The sequence below is a fragment of the Anser anser genome (genome assembly GCF_964211835.1).
Source record: "Anser anser genome assembly, chromosome: 4".
Taxonomy (NCBI): Eukaryota; Metazoa; Chordata; class Aves; order Anseriformes; family Anatidae; genus Anser; species Anser anser.
In genome coordinates, this window is record NC_139724.1 from 54104912 (window position 1) to 54117842 (window position 12931).

At 44.5% G+C, this 12931-nt stretch overlaps 1 protein-coding gene across 22 annotated transcripts in view; it reads left to right on the forward strand.

The window, feature by feature from the left end:
* APBB2 (amyloid beta precursor protein binding family B member 2) overlaps positions 1-12931 on the forward strand; it is a 171255-nt gene that overhangs the window by 75928 nt on the left and 82396 nt on the right. For 15 of the 22 annotated variants that reach the window (XM_083833255.1, XM_083833248.1, XM_083833239.1 and 12 more), the window contains one exon: positions 5151-5951. In XM_083833255.1, coding sequence (XP_083689381.1) covers positions 5151-5951 — 801 coding nt within the window. Of the gene's footprint in view, positions 1-66; positions 136-5150; positions 5952-12931 lie in introns of all 22 variants that reach the window. The other 7 variants (XM_083833250.1, XM_083833241.1, XM_083833247.1 and 4 more) reach the window with 1 other exon arrangement.

Genomic DNA, 12931 nt, shown 5'->3' on the forward strand with positions numbered 1-12931 from the left:
AGAATACTTAAATACTTATTTTGTGTTTTCCTTTGGTTTTAATTCTTACATGATCCCTCTTTTCAGATTTCAAATTATAATCTATTTCCTGATGCATTGCTGACGCACCGTGAGCCATGTCAGAAGTACTTCAAGGTCAGATGCCCTTTAAAAGATTCTGCTATGCAAATATATGAAACTTTCCTTTTCTTCTTCTTCCCAGGCCCATTTTTCGCTTTCATTCTGCACTTAAAAATGAAAAAGAGCAAGGACTTTCGTTTCTTTTTAACAGTGCCTTTTTGAATAAATTCTGTTCAGCTTTTAAAAAACTATTCCTATAGATTATATAATGCTAAAAAACTCTTATTTCAGTTAAAGGTAAATCAGTCACGCACTATTGTTGTTTCTGTTTGTAATGACATTTTCTCTCTCCTCCTTCCAGCTCTGCAGGGTTTATGACATGATTGAGAAACATCAATAAAAGCCATTCAAGTAATAGTGTTATTTATATTATTATGATGCTTAGAAAATTGGGGCTTTTTCCTGTTCAGCACATTATGCTGGTGAAAGTATATTAATCTATATCTATAGCTATGCTTGTATATATCAGGCGTATGCAGCTGAGACTGATTTCTTTTTAATACTAAGCAAACTAGAATCATTAAAGAATTGCTACGACCGATCCTCTACCTACTTCAGTGCTGTCTTAAAGCACCTAAATTTTGCTAATATCCTTGTTATTCTCAGTTCTTGGCCAGGGTCCAATATTTTTCTTCTAAACGAGTAAAACCAGGGTATCTCATAAGTTAGTGCTGTTGATCTGCTCTAGCTACGGTATGCATCAACTCAGTAATTCTTGGTCCGCTTGTCCATTTTTGTTGGCTTTTTAGCTTAAAGACAGTGATGATAGTTGTTGCTGCTCGGGTCATTGGGGTGCAGTTTGTACATCTGTAAAATGGAGTGCTTTTTACAGCTGTAATGACCATCTCTGGACAAATTGCAAGCAGCCACTAGCCTGGCAGGCTTCTCCTGAGAAGTCAGTTTCCACACCCAGATGCTCTAGGGCCCACCAAACAGCCAATGTTACAGGACTGATAGGAGGCTCTTACTCTGCTTAAGGCATGTACTGACACTTTCGGATGTTTGGTTTTGTTCAAGACATAAAGCAGAGCTCTCCATAGGAAGAAATGACCATCAGCCACCAAAAAAAATTAGAAATAGTAATACACGTTTCGGAAGTAAGCAGAGAGGCAAAGCCTGTTTACAAGGAAGCACAGATGCTCTGGCAAGCGTGGAAGTCTAGGGCTGAGCTCTGCTCCTCTCGAACCTCTGAGCAAAGGCAATGAAGGTGCAGATAGCAGATCTCAGGTGGGGATACTCTGATTCAGCACAGACACTATGCAGCAATTTTGTAGAAAGCCCTAGCTGGGAGCTGCTTTTTGTTTCTGTTGTTTGCTTCACCTCATGTAGAAACAGGAATAAATTGCGTTCCCTTGAAGTTTTTAAATAGAAAGTTGGGATGGGCTTCCATTGGGAATAAAGATGTGTTTTGAGCTTCGTGGTGTCCTGCATAAAGGAGGAGGGACACGCTACCTTTCTTTTTCCTTAAGCTGTTTTGCCGTGCAATTTAGGCTTTCTTCTGTATATTTAAGCATTTCCTGGCATTCAGATGTTTTCCAGCCCTTCACCTAGTCCTGGGCTGGTAGCAACTTCTGACCTTGAGACCCCAAACTTGTCCTTTGCCATTTGCTTTTCTTCTTTTTTTTCCACCTCTGTTGTTGCTTTTCTTCTTCCCACCTTTATTTCTGACTGAGAGAGGATGGTGCTGGCTGGGCCTCTTGCAGAGCCTGGCCTGGCTCACAAGGTGACGGCCAGCAGGAGGACAGGATGCTCCTCTCCGTGTGCACGTCCCAGTGCTGCGTATTTGCACGGGCTCAGGAGGGGAGGTGGTACCTAACGAAAGGTTCCCACTGACATTTTCCTGCGTACAGTCATGCTGTGAGCAGCCCAATTCAGTGCCCAGCTTATCAGCATGGCAAGGCGTCACGTGGAGCCTCTGGAGGCTTTGCTTCAGTCGTCGATCCATGTTCAGTGTTTGTCATAAATCAACCGGGCAGCTTCATCAAGTAGATTAGCAGAAGATAGTGCATCTTGTTTCTGTGGCTGTGGGCTTATTCTTACGGTATTTCTGATCTGTGAAATTCCAGCTGCAGGATGCTGGCTAAAGATAATCTGGCAGGCAGATACTTAAGCTTTATCTGGGAAGATTATTACTATTTTTTTTTAAGAAATTTGTGGTAGAAAATAGTGGCAAACATGGTATACAGCAACTCAACAGATGACAAGAATAAATTTCGGTCTTGTTTCAGATTGTGGCAGTTGTATTTATTGATGAAAAAATGAATGCTTCTTTTAATTTCCTGAAATGTAAAGTAAAACTTAATCTAGTGAAATCCGCAGATACCGTCCAATTCCACACACTGCAAAGGTCAGGCAATGGATGAAAATTACTCTGCCCTGTACATTTATTTTTATATGCAACTTCCAAATTGTCAGACTTGAACTGATTCAGAAAAAAAATATAAAGCAGTCAGTCTATAAACAGTTTTTAAAATGTTTTTAAATTAAAATGTGCTTTGGTAAAATAAAGTTGGATCAGGTGTGACCTTGCATGCACTGGACTTCATTGTTTTCAGGCAAGATTCAGGAAGCAACATTTGTTATGTATTTATGGGATGTACACTTGAAAATTGCTTTAAATTACATGATGATTGCGTTTTAGAAGTCTTCCATGGCTTAAACTGGAATTGTCGATAGGATGTTTGTTACCTGTTACGTAAAGTGACACACAGGCTGGTGCACAGTGTGCACGGGATTTTCCATCTGCTGAAGAACTTGCAGTTGGACTAGACTGATAGAGAGGCATTTGAGGAAATAACAGAAGTGAAAACTTGTAAAATTTAGTTTAAATTCTGTTTTGAACAAGCTTTAGAAGTTATTCTAGCTAAGTGATTCAAAAAACAGAGATTATATTTGGTCTGCTTGGTTTTAAATGAAGCGGAGTGATGATTGGGAGCACGTAGCTTTGAAAGCCCATGAAAGGGCAGGGAATACGAGCAACTGTGCCTTTGGTTATGTCCTGGTTCCAGTTAGGACAGAGTTAAGTAGCTCATAGTAGCTGGTAGGGTGCTATGTTTTGGATTAGGATGAGAAGAGCGCTGATAACATGCTGATGTTTTAATTGTTGCAGAGCAGTGTTTACACCAGGCCAAGGACTTTTCGGCTTCTTGCTCTGTCCTGCCAGCGAGCAGGCTGGGGGTGCAGCAGGAGCTGGGAGGGGACAGACCCAGGGCAGCTGACCCAAACTGGCCAAAGGGGTATTCCATACCATCTGACGTCATGCTAAACAATATATAGGGGTGGCTGGCCGGGGTGGGGGGGCCGGCTGCTCGGGGATAGGCTGGGCATCGGTCAGCGGGTGGTGAGCAATTGCATTGTGCATCACTTGTTTCTTACACATTATTATTGTTAATACTATTACCATTATCACTATTATTATTATTATTGTTATTATTATTTTCCTGTCTTAATAAACTGTCTTTATCTCAACTCACAGGCTTCACTTTCCCGTTTCTCTCCCCCATCCCAGAGAGGGAGGGGGGAGGGTGAGCGAACGGCTGTGTGGTGTTTAGCTGCCAGCCGGGTTAAACCACAACAGGTTATTAACGCCGTGAAGTGCTCCTTTTCGCTCTGTGTTTACATAGATATTCGTTTAAAACCCGTATGTTTAATCTCTTGTAAATCTATACAGCACTCTGATCCATCCTGTATCAAACGTACAAGGATGCAGCACAGCTCGGCTGGAATTCTCTCTCGTCAGCGAGCTCAACTTGTAACTTTTCATTCCTGGATAAGCCCCAAACATGTTCCCATGTGCAGTGTGAGCAGCCAGTGGTAGCTGAGAGTTGGTACCAACAGAAAGGGTGTTTCGTGCGGTGGAAGATGGGAGCCATTTATTAATCGGCCTCTTCTTTGGTTGCCAGGTGTCAGAGAACCGTGACCACTGCAGTGTGCAAGCTGAGGTGCTCAAGGGGTGCTGTGCAGATTAGTGGGAGCCGTGAACAGGCAGCAGAGAAACATGTGATATTTCTTTAAAAAAAAATCATTTCTTCATAGTCTAAAAATTTGTTCCCTCAAGAAACTTTGAATTTTTCAGAATGCGAGCTGTACGCCGGCTAATTAAAATCAGAAACTTGTCCACAAGTAGAAAAAAAGACTGTTTATTTAACTGTGAAATGTGTACTCTCTCTTAGGATGTACATTGCATCCTTAACCTTGAAGTTTGTGAGCTGTAGAAATTGTGACCTGTCTTCATCTTTGGAGTAGTCTTTTTTTTTTTTTTTAAGTGGATTGAACTAGAGCAGGACGTTATCGAGGGATTTTTGATAACTATCTCCCCCCCTCCCAGAAATCAAATACGGTTTTGTGTAGTGCGGTGCTGTGTCTAGCAAAGCATCCAGGTTGCTTCCTCTTCTTTTTGTCTTCCACGTCTCTCCTCTCTGCTTTCTGACCCTCATCCCTCCTTCCCGCAAAAAGAAAGAAAAGAAAGAAATGGCAGAGAAATTTCCGATGTTAAGAGGCAGGAGCAGGCTGGCCAGTCAGGCCGACAGTTAGCAGTAATTGAGAAAGGAGCAACATCTGCCTGCAGTCTGTGTACGAGTTTCTCAAATTTTCTGCTTCCTAGTGACAAGCCGTAAAGGGGTCCTCACGCTGGGGTGGTAGTGGTGCAATACTAAAATAAAACGACAGCGTGGGCAGCGTCTGGACTCCAAGGTGTTTGCTATGGGCTCCTCTCCTGTCCCCTGCAGTCCCCTTGGACCACAGAAGCTCCAACAAAAAAAAAAAATAAAAAAATAAAACTGCATCTGTTATATAGGGTCAAGCTCTCTGCTCGTTTCTCAGCTTCACAGTCCTGATCTCTCTCTATTTTTCTGCCTCTGTGTTTCCTTATTAAATAAGCTAAGCTTTTGTCTATTCTCTTACCCACTTAGGTTGTGGTAATTTTCCTACTGTAAAGCGATTATATAAAGTGCCGCATCCCTTCACCAGAAGCCCTGGCAAAATAACACGTAACGAAGGTATTTCATGGCTGCTTCTTTTTGCTCTTGCAGTCGATTCCAGCGTGGACGCGCTGGCGGTGTTTATGGCAAGCAGCAGCACGCCGGACGCTGTGAATCGCAATAACCCCGCCACCCCGCCGAACACCCTCAACCTGCGCTCCTCTCACAATGAGCTGCTGAACGCGGAGATCAGGCACACCGAGAGCAAGAACAGCACTCCCCCCAAATGCAGGAAAAAATACGCCCTGACTAACATTCAGACGGCCATGGGCCTTTCCGACCCAGCAGCGCAGCCCCTTCTGGGGAGCAGCTCTGCCAACATAAAGCTGGTGAAGAACGGAGAAAACCAGCTGAGGAAAGCCGCGGAGCAGGGACAGCAGGATCCCAACAAAAACCTCAGTACCACGGCAGGCATGAACGTAACTTCTGAGAAGTTTGAAGGTAAAGAGCCAATCCCGCAGGATTCCTCCGGCTGTGAAATATTACCCTTGCAGCCCAGGAGGACCAAGAGCTTCCTGAATTACTATGCAGACCTGGAGACGTCCACTAGAGAGCTAGAGCAGAGTTTTGTCGCGATGGAGGATAAATCTGCACAAAGCAACAGCCAGGCTTCTACCATTATTGTCAATGGGGAAGCCCTGCCCCGGAAACAAAACAAGCAGTCAAGCCCAGAGGATGGCCAAGCTGCCATGGTGTCTTCGAGCCCCGAGACTAAGAAAGACCACCCGAAAACGGGGGCCAAGACGGACTGTGCGCTCCACAGGATTCAAAACCTGGCTCCGAGCGATGAGGACTCCAGCTGGACCACGCTGTCCCAGGACAGCGCTTCGCCGAGCTCACCCGATGAGACAGGTAGGCGAGCAAAAGCTGCTTGTAGTTTTGGAAACGTGTTGCTGAGTCTTCTCAGCTGGTGGCTGGAAGGAGTGGGGCAACTCAGCACTGCTTTTAGTTGGGGAGTGGTTGAAACACGAATGCTGGGCCACCGTACAGCTCCCCATCCTTTTGGGAACGCGTGGCAGCCTCCTGTTTGGCCCTAGTGGCTTGCCTTTTGCTTTAGGGAGGGCACCATCAGATGCTGTAGGCAGAGGCCTGAAAATGAAGAGGCCTTAATTTTCACAGTAATTCCAAACTGCTTCGACACTATCAGTAATACGTGAACTCACCACTGCTAGTTTGTAAGTGGTGTTTTGCTTTGTGGGTAGGTGTTATGAGATGTACCTAATTGTCTGGAGATGCCTGGTAATTAATAGGCATCATTGCCTTATATTTGCCTACAGATGACAAGCAGAAACATTTCTGAGTAAGAACTGTTGCTTCAGAGCAAGGATTTTCAGGTTCAGAGATGTTAGTTTTCTAACTCAACTCTGTGAGCATCCCCGTTCCACTCCCAGTCACTTGATAGACTTTTATATCATTTAACTTGGGTCATTTAACTAATGTGTTTGGGTTTTTTATGCAGCAGTTCCATGCAGTAATTCAGAAGCTGAAATTGTGGCGTGTCAGTTTTTGAAAGCCTGGGCTCATTAATTATCTGAGCAGTAATGGTGACTTCTGCATGGGCTTTGTTGTGATTTACAACGCATCCGTATTATTTTTAAACTGCGGAGATCTCATTTATTCTGGTTCATGGACTTTGTATATAGACTTGGATCTAAAAAAAGATACGACCCTCAAAATGAGGACAGGCAGTGCGATTCTCAAGGTGATGTGGGCTAAACAAATTCGTCGCATGTTGTTTGTATTTTAAGTGATTTCATTTATTACAGTGTAGAGGTGCTGTACTGTTTGGAGGTTGCAGTGATCCAAATTCACAGCTTTATTACGTGTCTGTAGCGTTTGTGGCAGTCCCAGTTGTGTGTCTGTGATTATAACAGTAGTGAGCTGGATTTTTAGTGTGGTCTTTTCTACGCACAGCAAGAAGTCCCCACGCACTGTGTGACATACAATGGATCCTCTGATCTTTTTTGACGTGTAACAAACCTTTTGCTGTTCAGAGAACTTTTGTGGAGCCATCTCTTCACGTGCAAAATGAAATTGTTCTCAGTTTTCTGAGATTGCTGCTTGTGTGTCCTGAGCAATAATACGGATTCAATGTGTGTGGCAGCACTGATAACATTTGCTGGAGAAAACATCAATGGGAGGTTTTTAGATAACGATGCTGAGTGTGTTAGCTCTCTCTTTGTACTTGCCGCAGGCTTGGGGGCAGAAATGTGGGCAGAAAATTTACATTCAGTGAAAACTAAATTAGAATAATTCCAAGCCACTTAATTAAATAAGGGTCACCCAGGATGAGCTAGTGTAAGTTTTGTCTCTCTTTCTGTTAATTAACGTGTTTAATTTTTTTCTTTAAAGCTGTGTATTGCCCCTGTGTGATGTCCAGGCTCTTTCAGCACTCAGAAAAGAGGATTTTCTGCGCTATGTTTGGGGGCTGGCAATTTTGCTCACACTTGATAGGATGGGTACCACCAGGGCTCCTCTCTGCCACTACACCTGGGCAAGAGGAGTGCATTGCATGTGGTCCTCCAACCCTTGTGCTCCTGCATCTGTAATTAATGGCAGCGACCAAAGGGAGAAGGGCATCCAGGAGAAAAATCTGCAAAAGCAGACAGTTTTAGTTATGCGGCTTCTGGGAAGGAAAAAAAAAAAAACCAAAAAGATGCAGTTTCAAGAACAGTTAATCCATTAAATAGTGATAGCAGATGCCTGGAGAATTATTAATGTCCAAGCCAGAGATACCGGGTACTTCAGAGTACTTGGTTGAAAATTGCAATATACTGCTTTCAGGTCTTTTGAATTGTTTTGGCCTTCTCATCTCTCTCACACAACTCATTCAAATTTTGGATAACTGAATGTTTGGGGGTTCTCTTGTTTTGCTTCCTTTCACTTGTTTTTGGAGGTATGGAATTCAACAACCCTGAAGAATTTACTCTCAAGTTTAATTGCGTGCACTAGGGATGCATCACGGCTTAGACAAAGTGCTCCTGAGCTCTCCCTAAGGCAGGAGGCTCGGATCTGTGATCTCGTGAAAAGGTGTTTTCAGGAGACTTGCCTCTTTTTCTGAGTGAGGAGGCAAAAATAACACAGCCCAAGTTAAGGAAGCAAAACAACTTCTGGTCAGTGACTGGCTGGATATTAAACAGACATCAGGGTGGTTGATTAGTAATATTGTTAAACAAAGTTAATGGAGCCAATTAATGACAGGGGCGCCGAACACCGCAAGCACAGTACGGCACGCTGTTAGAGTTGTGGCTTGAGGACACTCCTTTCTCTTCCAAAGAAATTGTCCGTACCCACAGCTAGACAAGAAGAGCATTGACTTCAGCTTTCAGAGGTTTTTATGAGGTCTTACAGTTTTCTAACCTGCTTACTGAGATTCGGTGCTTCAAAAAAGAAAGTGTCCAGGCTGATTTGAGAAGCAGAAAAGAGCTGTAGACAACAAACCAATACTTTGCCAGAGGTGCTGAGCACGAGTCAGGCCCAAATGGGTTTCATTTGGTTGTCCTCCCCAGGCAGGTGAGCTTTCCCCCGCTGCCCTCAGCCACCACATCTTCCCTGGGACCCGCGCATATCCAGCTGCCCCTGCTGTGGTTTGGAGAACGCGGTGTGGATGACCAGCAGTTGGCTCCGGATGCCTGCCGGGCTGCGGGTGGCACGGAGCGGTTTGTAAATCACGGGGAGTGCTTCCCCCCAGTCTCCAGAAAATTTATGCAGTCTGGTTTTCAAAGGAAACACAGCTGGTGTGATTACACCATCTACCTATTCTTTTTCTTCCTTTATGAATTTGTAAGCCATGTGCCAGTTTCACCTGCGTATCGTTCATAAGCGTGGCTCAATCAGCAGGAGTCAAGAGCACGCCCTGGTGCCCAGACGCGGGGAAGGATAAGGCTGGTGGTAGTACTATTTTCTGTTTATGGCTTGTTTTTTTTGGGATGAAGCTTACCAGAAAAACTGTACAAGGCATTTCTTAACCTTCCAATCACCTAAAAAATAGTTTCAGTGGAAAGCTATCTTTCCTTGTCAAAGCGCGGCTCTCTATTTAATAATGAGAGTGAAAATTCTCGGGGTGGGGTAGTGGGGGAAGAAATCATTTGTTTGCCCCGAAGCCAAGAAAAATACTGGAATTTGATTTTGCTTCCTGTTTCATCATCATTTGAACCTTCCTGAAAATGGGAAAGGAGAATAAGAACCCCTGATCCATGAGGAGGAGGGCCTCTGGGGTCTGTACAGCTACAGCTTTATTTTATTTTTATTTTTTTCTGAGGCTGAGCAGGGACAGCAGCCTCCCCCTGCTCCCCAGCTTCTCAGCCTCTGGCTCACGCAGTGTGCTGTTTCTCCCTGGATGAAAATATCAATCAAAGGGGAGTCAAAAGTGCAATTTTCCTCCTTTCGGGTAGCGCTGCTGCTGTATGTGAGTGCCATACACCGAGCGCCTGCCTGCTGCTGCTCTCTCAGCAAATGCAGGATGTCAGCTTAATAGCTGGTTACAAATAAACAAGTTCAGCCCAGTGCAGAAATGACAGCAATGAGACTGGCCCTTGGGGATTGGGAGTTTGAATCTTGTAAATAGAGCCTGCTATTCTGAAATAATAGTGCGTCTGGCTGGAATAGCCCTCTAATACAATAAAAATTGCAGCAAATCATGAACTAGTCAGAAAGATTTATACCAATGGTCAGTTCTGCCCCTGATTTTAACCAGCGTCTTTGACAAAATTAAAATGAATGTCTTTTAAAAGCTCCCATTTTCCTTTGCAGTACCTATCTGATACAGACAACAAGTATGTTATTTACTACAGAACATGTTTTCTCTGTTCCTGAGTGTGGAAAAAGATTTATGGTAGTAGAAATACAGTCAATTATACTTGGGCTAAACCCAAGTCCTGTAACGCCGGGGACAGAATATACTGTCACCTAAACAGTTGTAGGATTCCGAGTAACCATCCAATTTTCACTGACTTTCAGGAATAAGAGGCTCTAGTTCACACGCTCTGCATCCTAATGGCCTGCCAACTTGTAATATCAAGATGTCTTTTTTTAATCCTGCATGTTGCTGATAACCACATGTCAAGAGCACTGCAGGTTTCATAGTCTCGGGCTTGACTTGACCATTCGCTGCTGATTGCAGCAGAAGAGCTGCATATCCCCAGTATTTGTAGAGGTAATGTTCTGTATGGGGAGTGACTAATTGCATCTTTATGTTCCTTTTAGCTCCCCATCTGAGAGGATTTTAGGGAAGAAAAAGCAAGCCGGTTTAAAAGGAATGGAACCTGAAGGGCCATGTGGTTATTTGTACAACGTCCACAGTAATGATCAGCATTCAGGGCCTACTGGTAGAAGGCCATAAAATAAATGGAACTTGGTAGTAAATTGAACTTGAGAGGTGCCTCTTGAGCACACGCTGCAGCTATCAGTTACACGGTGCTGCCTTGGGGCAGTCAGGTCAGTCTTCCTGGGGTTCTTCAATCCCCAGCTTCTGTGCTCTGCTCTGACTTGAAACCCAAAATTTTCAAGGTAAAGAGGGGTGATCAACACCCTTCTGAATTGGGACACTTCATAAAAATAGGTATATAAATTGAATTAACGTGCATAAATTCAGGAATCAGAGAACAGATGTTTTACACAGCAGTGATGAGGATCCTCCCCCAAACTGTTTCCACCTCTGGGGATTTGGGGCTATACAGGACATGTTGTGTAGTCACAGTTGTAGTTTCTTCCTTGCTGTTTACCAGATGGATAAAGAAAGATTCTTTATTTTGTCAGAGCCATTGATTTTCCTCCCCAGGGAGGGCTTGATCCAGCTGCCTGCCTCGCGTCCCCTGAGGTGCCTGGCGGTGTCCCAGGTGAGCACGGAGGCAGGAACGAGGGCTTGAGCTGTGGAGGAGCGACTGCAGGCTAAGCAAGACACGCATCAAATAGCACTCGCAGAGCGTATTAACCAGCTGGATAGAGCCTGCAACATCTACCCTGCAGTGCAGAAAAGAAATTTGTTCCTTTCCTGGGTCTGGCTTTGTTTTAAACATCGCTCCCTGGTAACCTCTGCTACATGGTGCCTATGGGGTCGGGGATGTTTTTGTCATATTCTTTGCAAACACAGCTCTCTCCAGCGTGACATCTGAGTGCTCCGGGGCCAGGGGACATCGAGCTGACAGTTGTCTTCTGCTGGCCGTGCATTGGCTACCAACACATCACCGTGCCAGCTCAGTGCTTTGCCCAAAATAATGTCAAATAGGGACCCATCCTAGCTGACATAGCTTCATTAATTTTGATGTTTTTTTTCTGGCTGAACTTCTGGCCACTCAATAGGAGTTTAACAAGCTGTCTTATTTTGCCTGTGATACATCATTCCTTGTTCACTACTTGTCTTTTTGTGGACGTCTTGCTTGGTGGTGTAGCAAAGCACACGATTCCTGAGCTGGATAAAAGCAGAGTGCTGCTTTAAGAGCAGTACTATGGTTGTGAGTTTTTTAAAATCAGTATTTTTCCACTCAGTAAAATATATAGTTGTGAGGTAAACTAATGCCTGTGTAGCTGGAGATTGTGGTGAGACAATGTAGGAAAGTGAATGCTGGCATTGTACTACCACCAGAGTGGAAGCTATAGCGTGGTTTGTAAGATCTTTAGATCTCCAAAAGTTTTCCCTGACAGTGTAAATTACGTTGTTTTATAATGCTGAGGGACATTTGGATGTGCCTTTCAGGGCTCATTGTATAGAAGATGCTTCTGAGCATCTGTAGGGAAAACTTGGGTTCCAGGAGTGACGGATGGGTAGCTTAATGCTTCTTACTTGACAAATTATTTCTGGAAACTTTTCAGGCTTCTGTTGTTTCAGGGATGTACAAGTCTCCCTCACCTGAGACTATGGAAGAGAGTTCAGTTTCAGTCAGACACGTGACCACGGAAAGAGGAAGGGAAAACAAACTCAGGAAAGGAATTCAGAGGAGGTAACGGGAAAAAGTCAGGATCCTAATGGCCCTTTCAGAGGGATGTTAAAGAAGGAGGCTGCGTAGAAGAAAATCTACCACTAATAGCAGACTAACCGTCTTTCCTTTAAAAAAAAAAAAAGATTCAGTTCATAAAGCTATAAAAGTAATAGCTTATTAAGACCAAAATTGATCCAGCAAACGTCTGCCTCAGCACTTCTGAATGGTGCATAAAACACAGGCCGAATTTCAGTCCACCTGACTGATGCTTTTGAAATGGGTGCTGAAATCTGTAGGGGAGGGAAGGAAGACCCATCGTTGCCTTTGGAAGGCCTCTTAACCTGCATACCACTGTTCCTTAAGGCAAACTGAATATTTAAGAGTAGCTGACAGCAGGGAGAGGTGGGCTGGGTGCGTTGTGCGTGCTGCCCTGGCACTCTGGAGTGGGCCAGGTCCTGGTTTGCCACCTTATGTGCTCCCATGCCTCAGCTGCAGTAGATGTGATAAAGGAACAGTATTGGCACTCGGGTGGAGGAGGAGGAGTTGTGGGGTGGGGAGGAAGGTAGAAAGGGTTGAAAGATGGCCTGGAGGCGGATGAGAGGAGGTGACCTGCTCGAGGGGGAGGCAAAAGGAGAATTACTGCAACTGTGGAGATAAAGGAGAACTCGGCACAAGCTGGGGGAGAAGCTGGAGGCAGCAGAAGCTGGAAGCAGCAGTATTGGGAACTACAGAGACGGTGGTATAAAGAGGATGGCCTAAGAGTGAGGGTAAAGCAGCAGAAGGGATTTGTATAGTGGGTTTATCTATGGGAGCTGAGAAGTCTCAGAAATAGGTCCCTCCAGCGCTGCCGTCTTTCTCAGTGATCACAGTGATCTCCAGGGCATTTGAGTGAGTGGACAAGTTCGTGGCCATTTC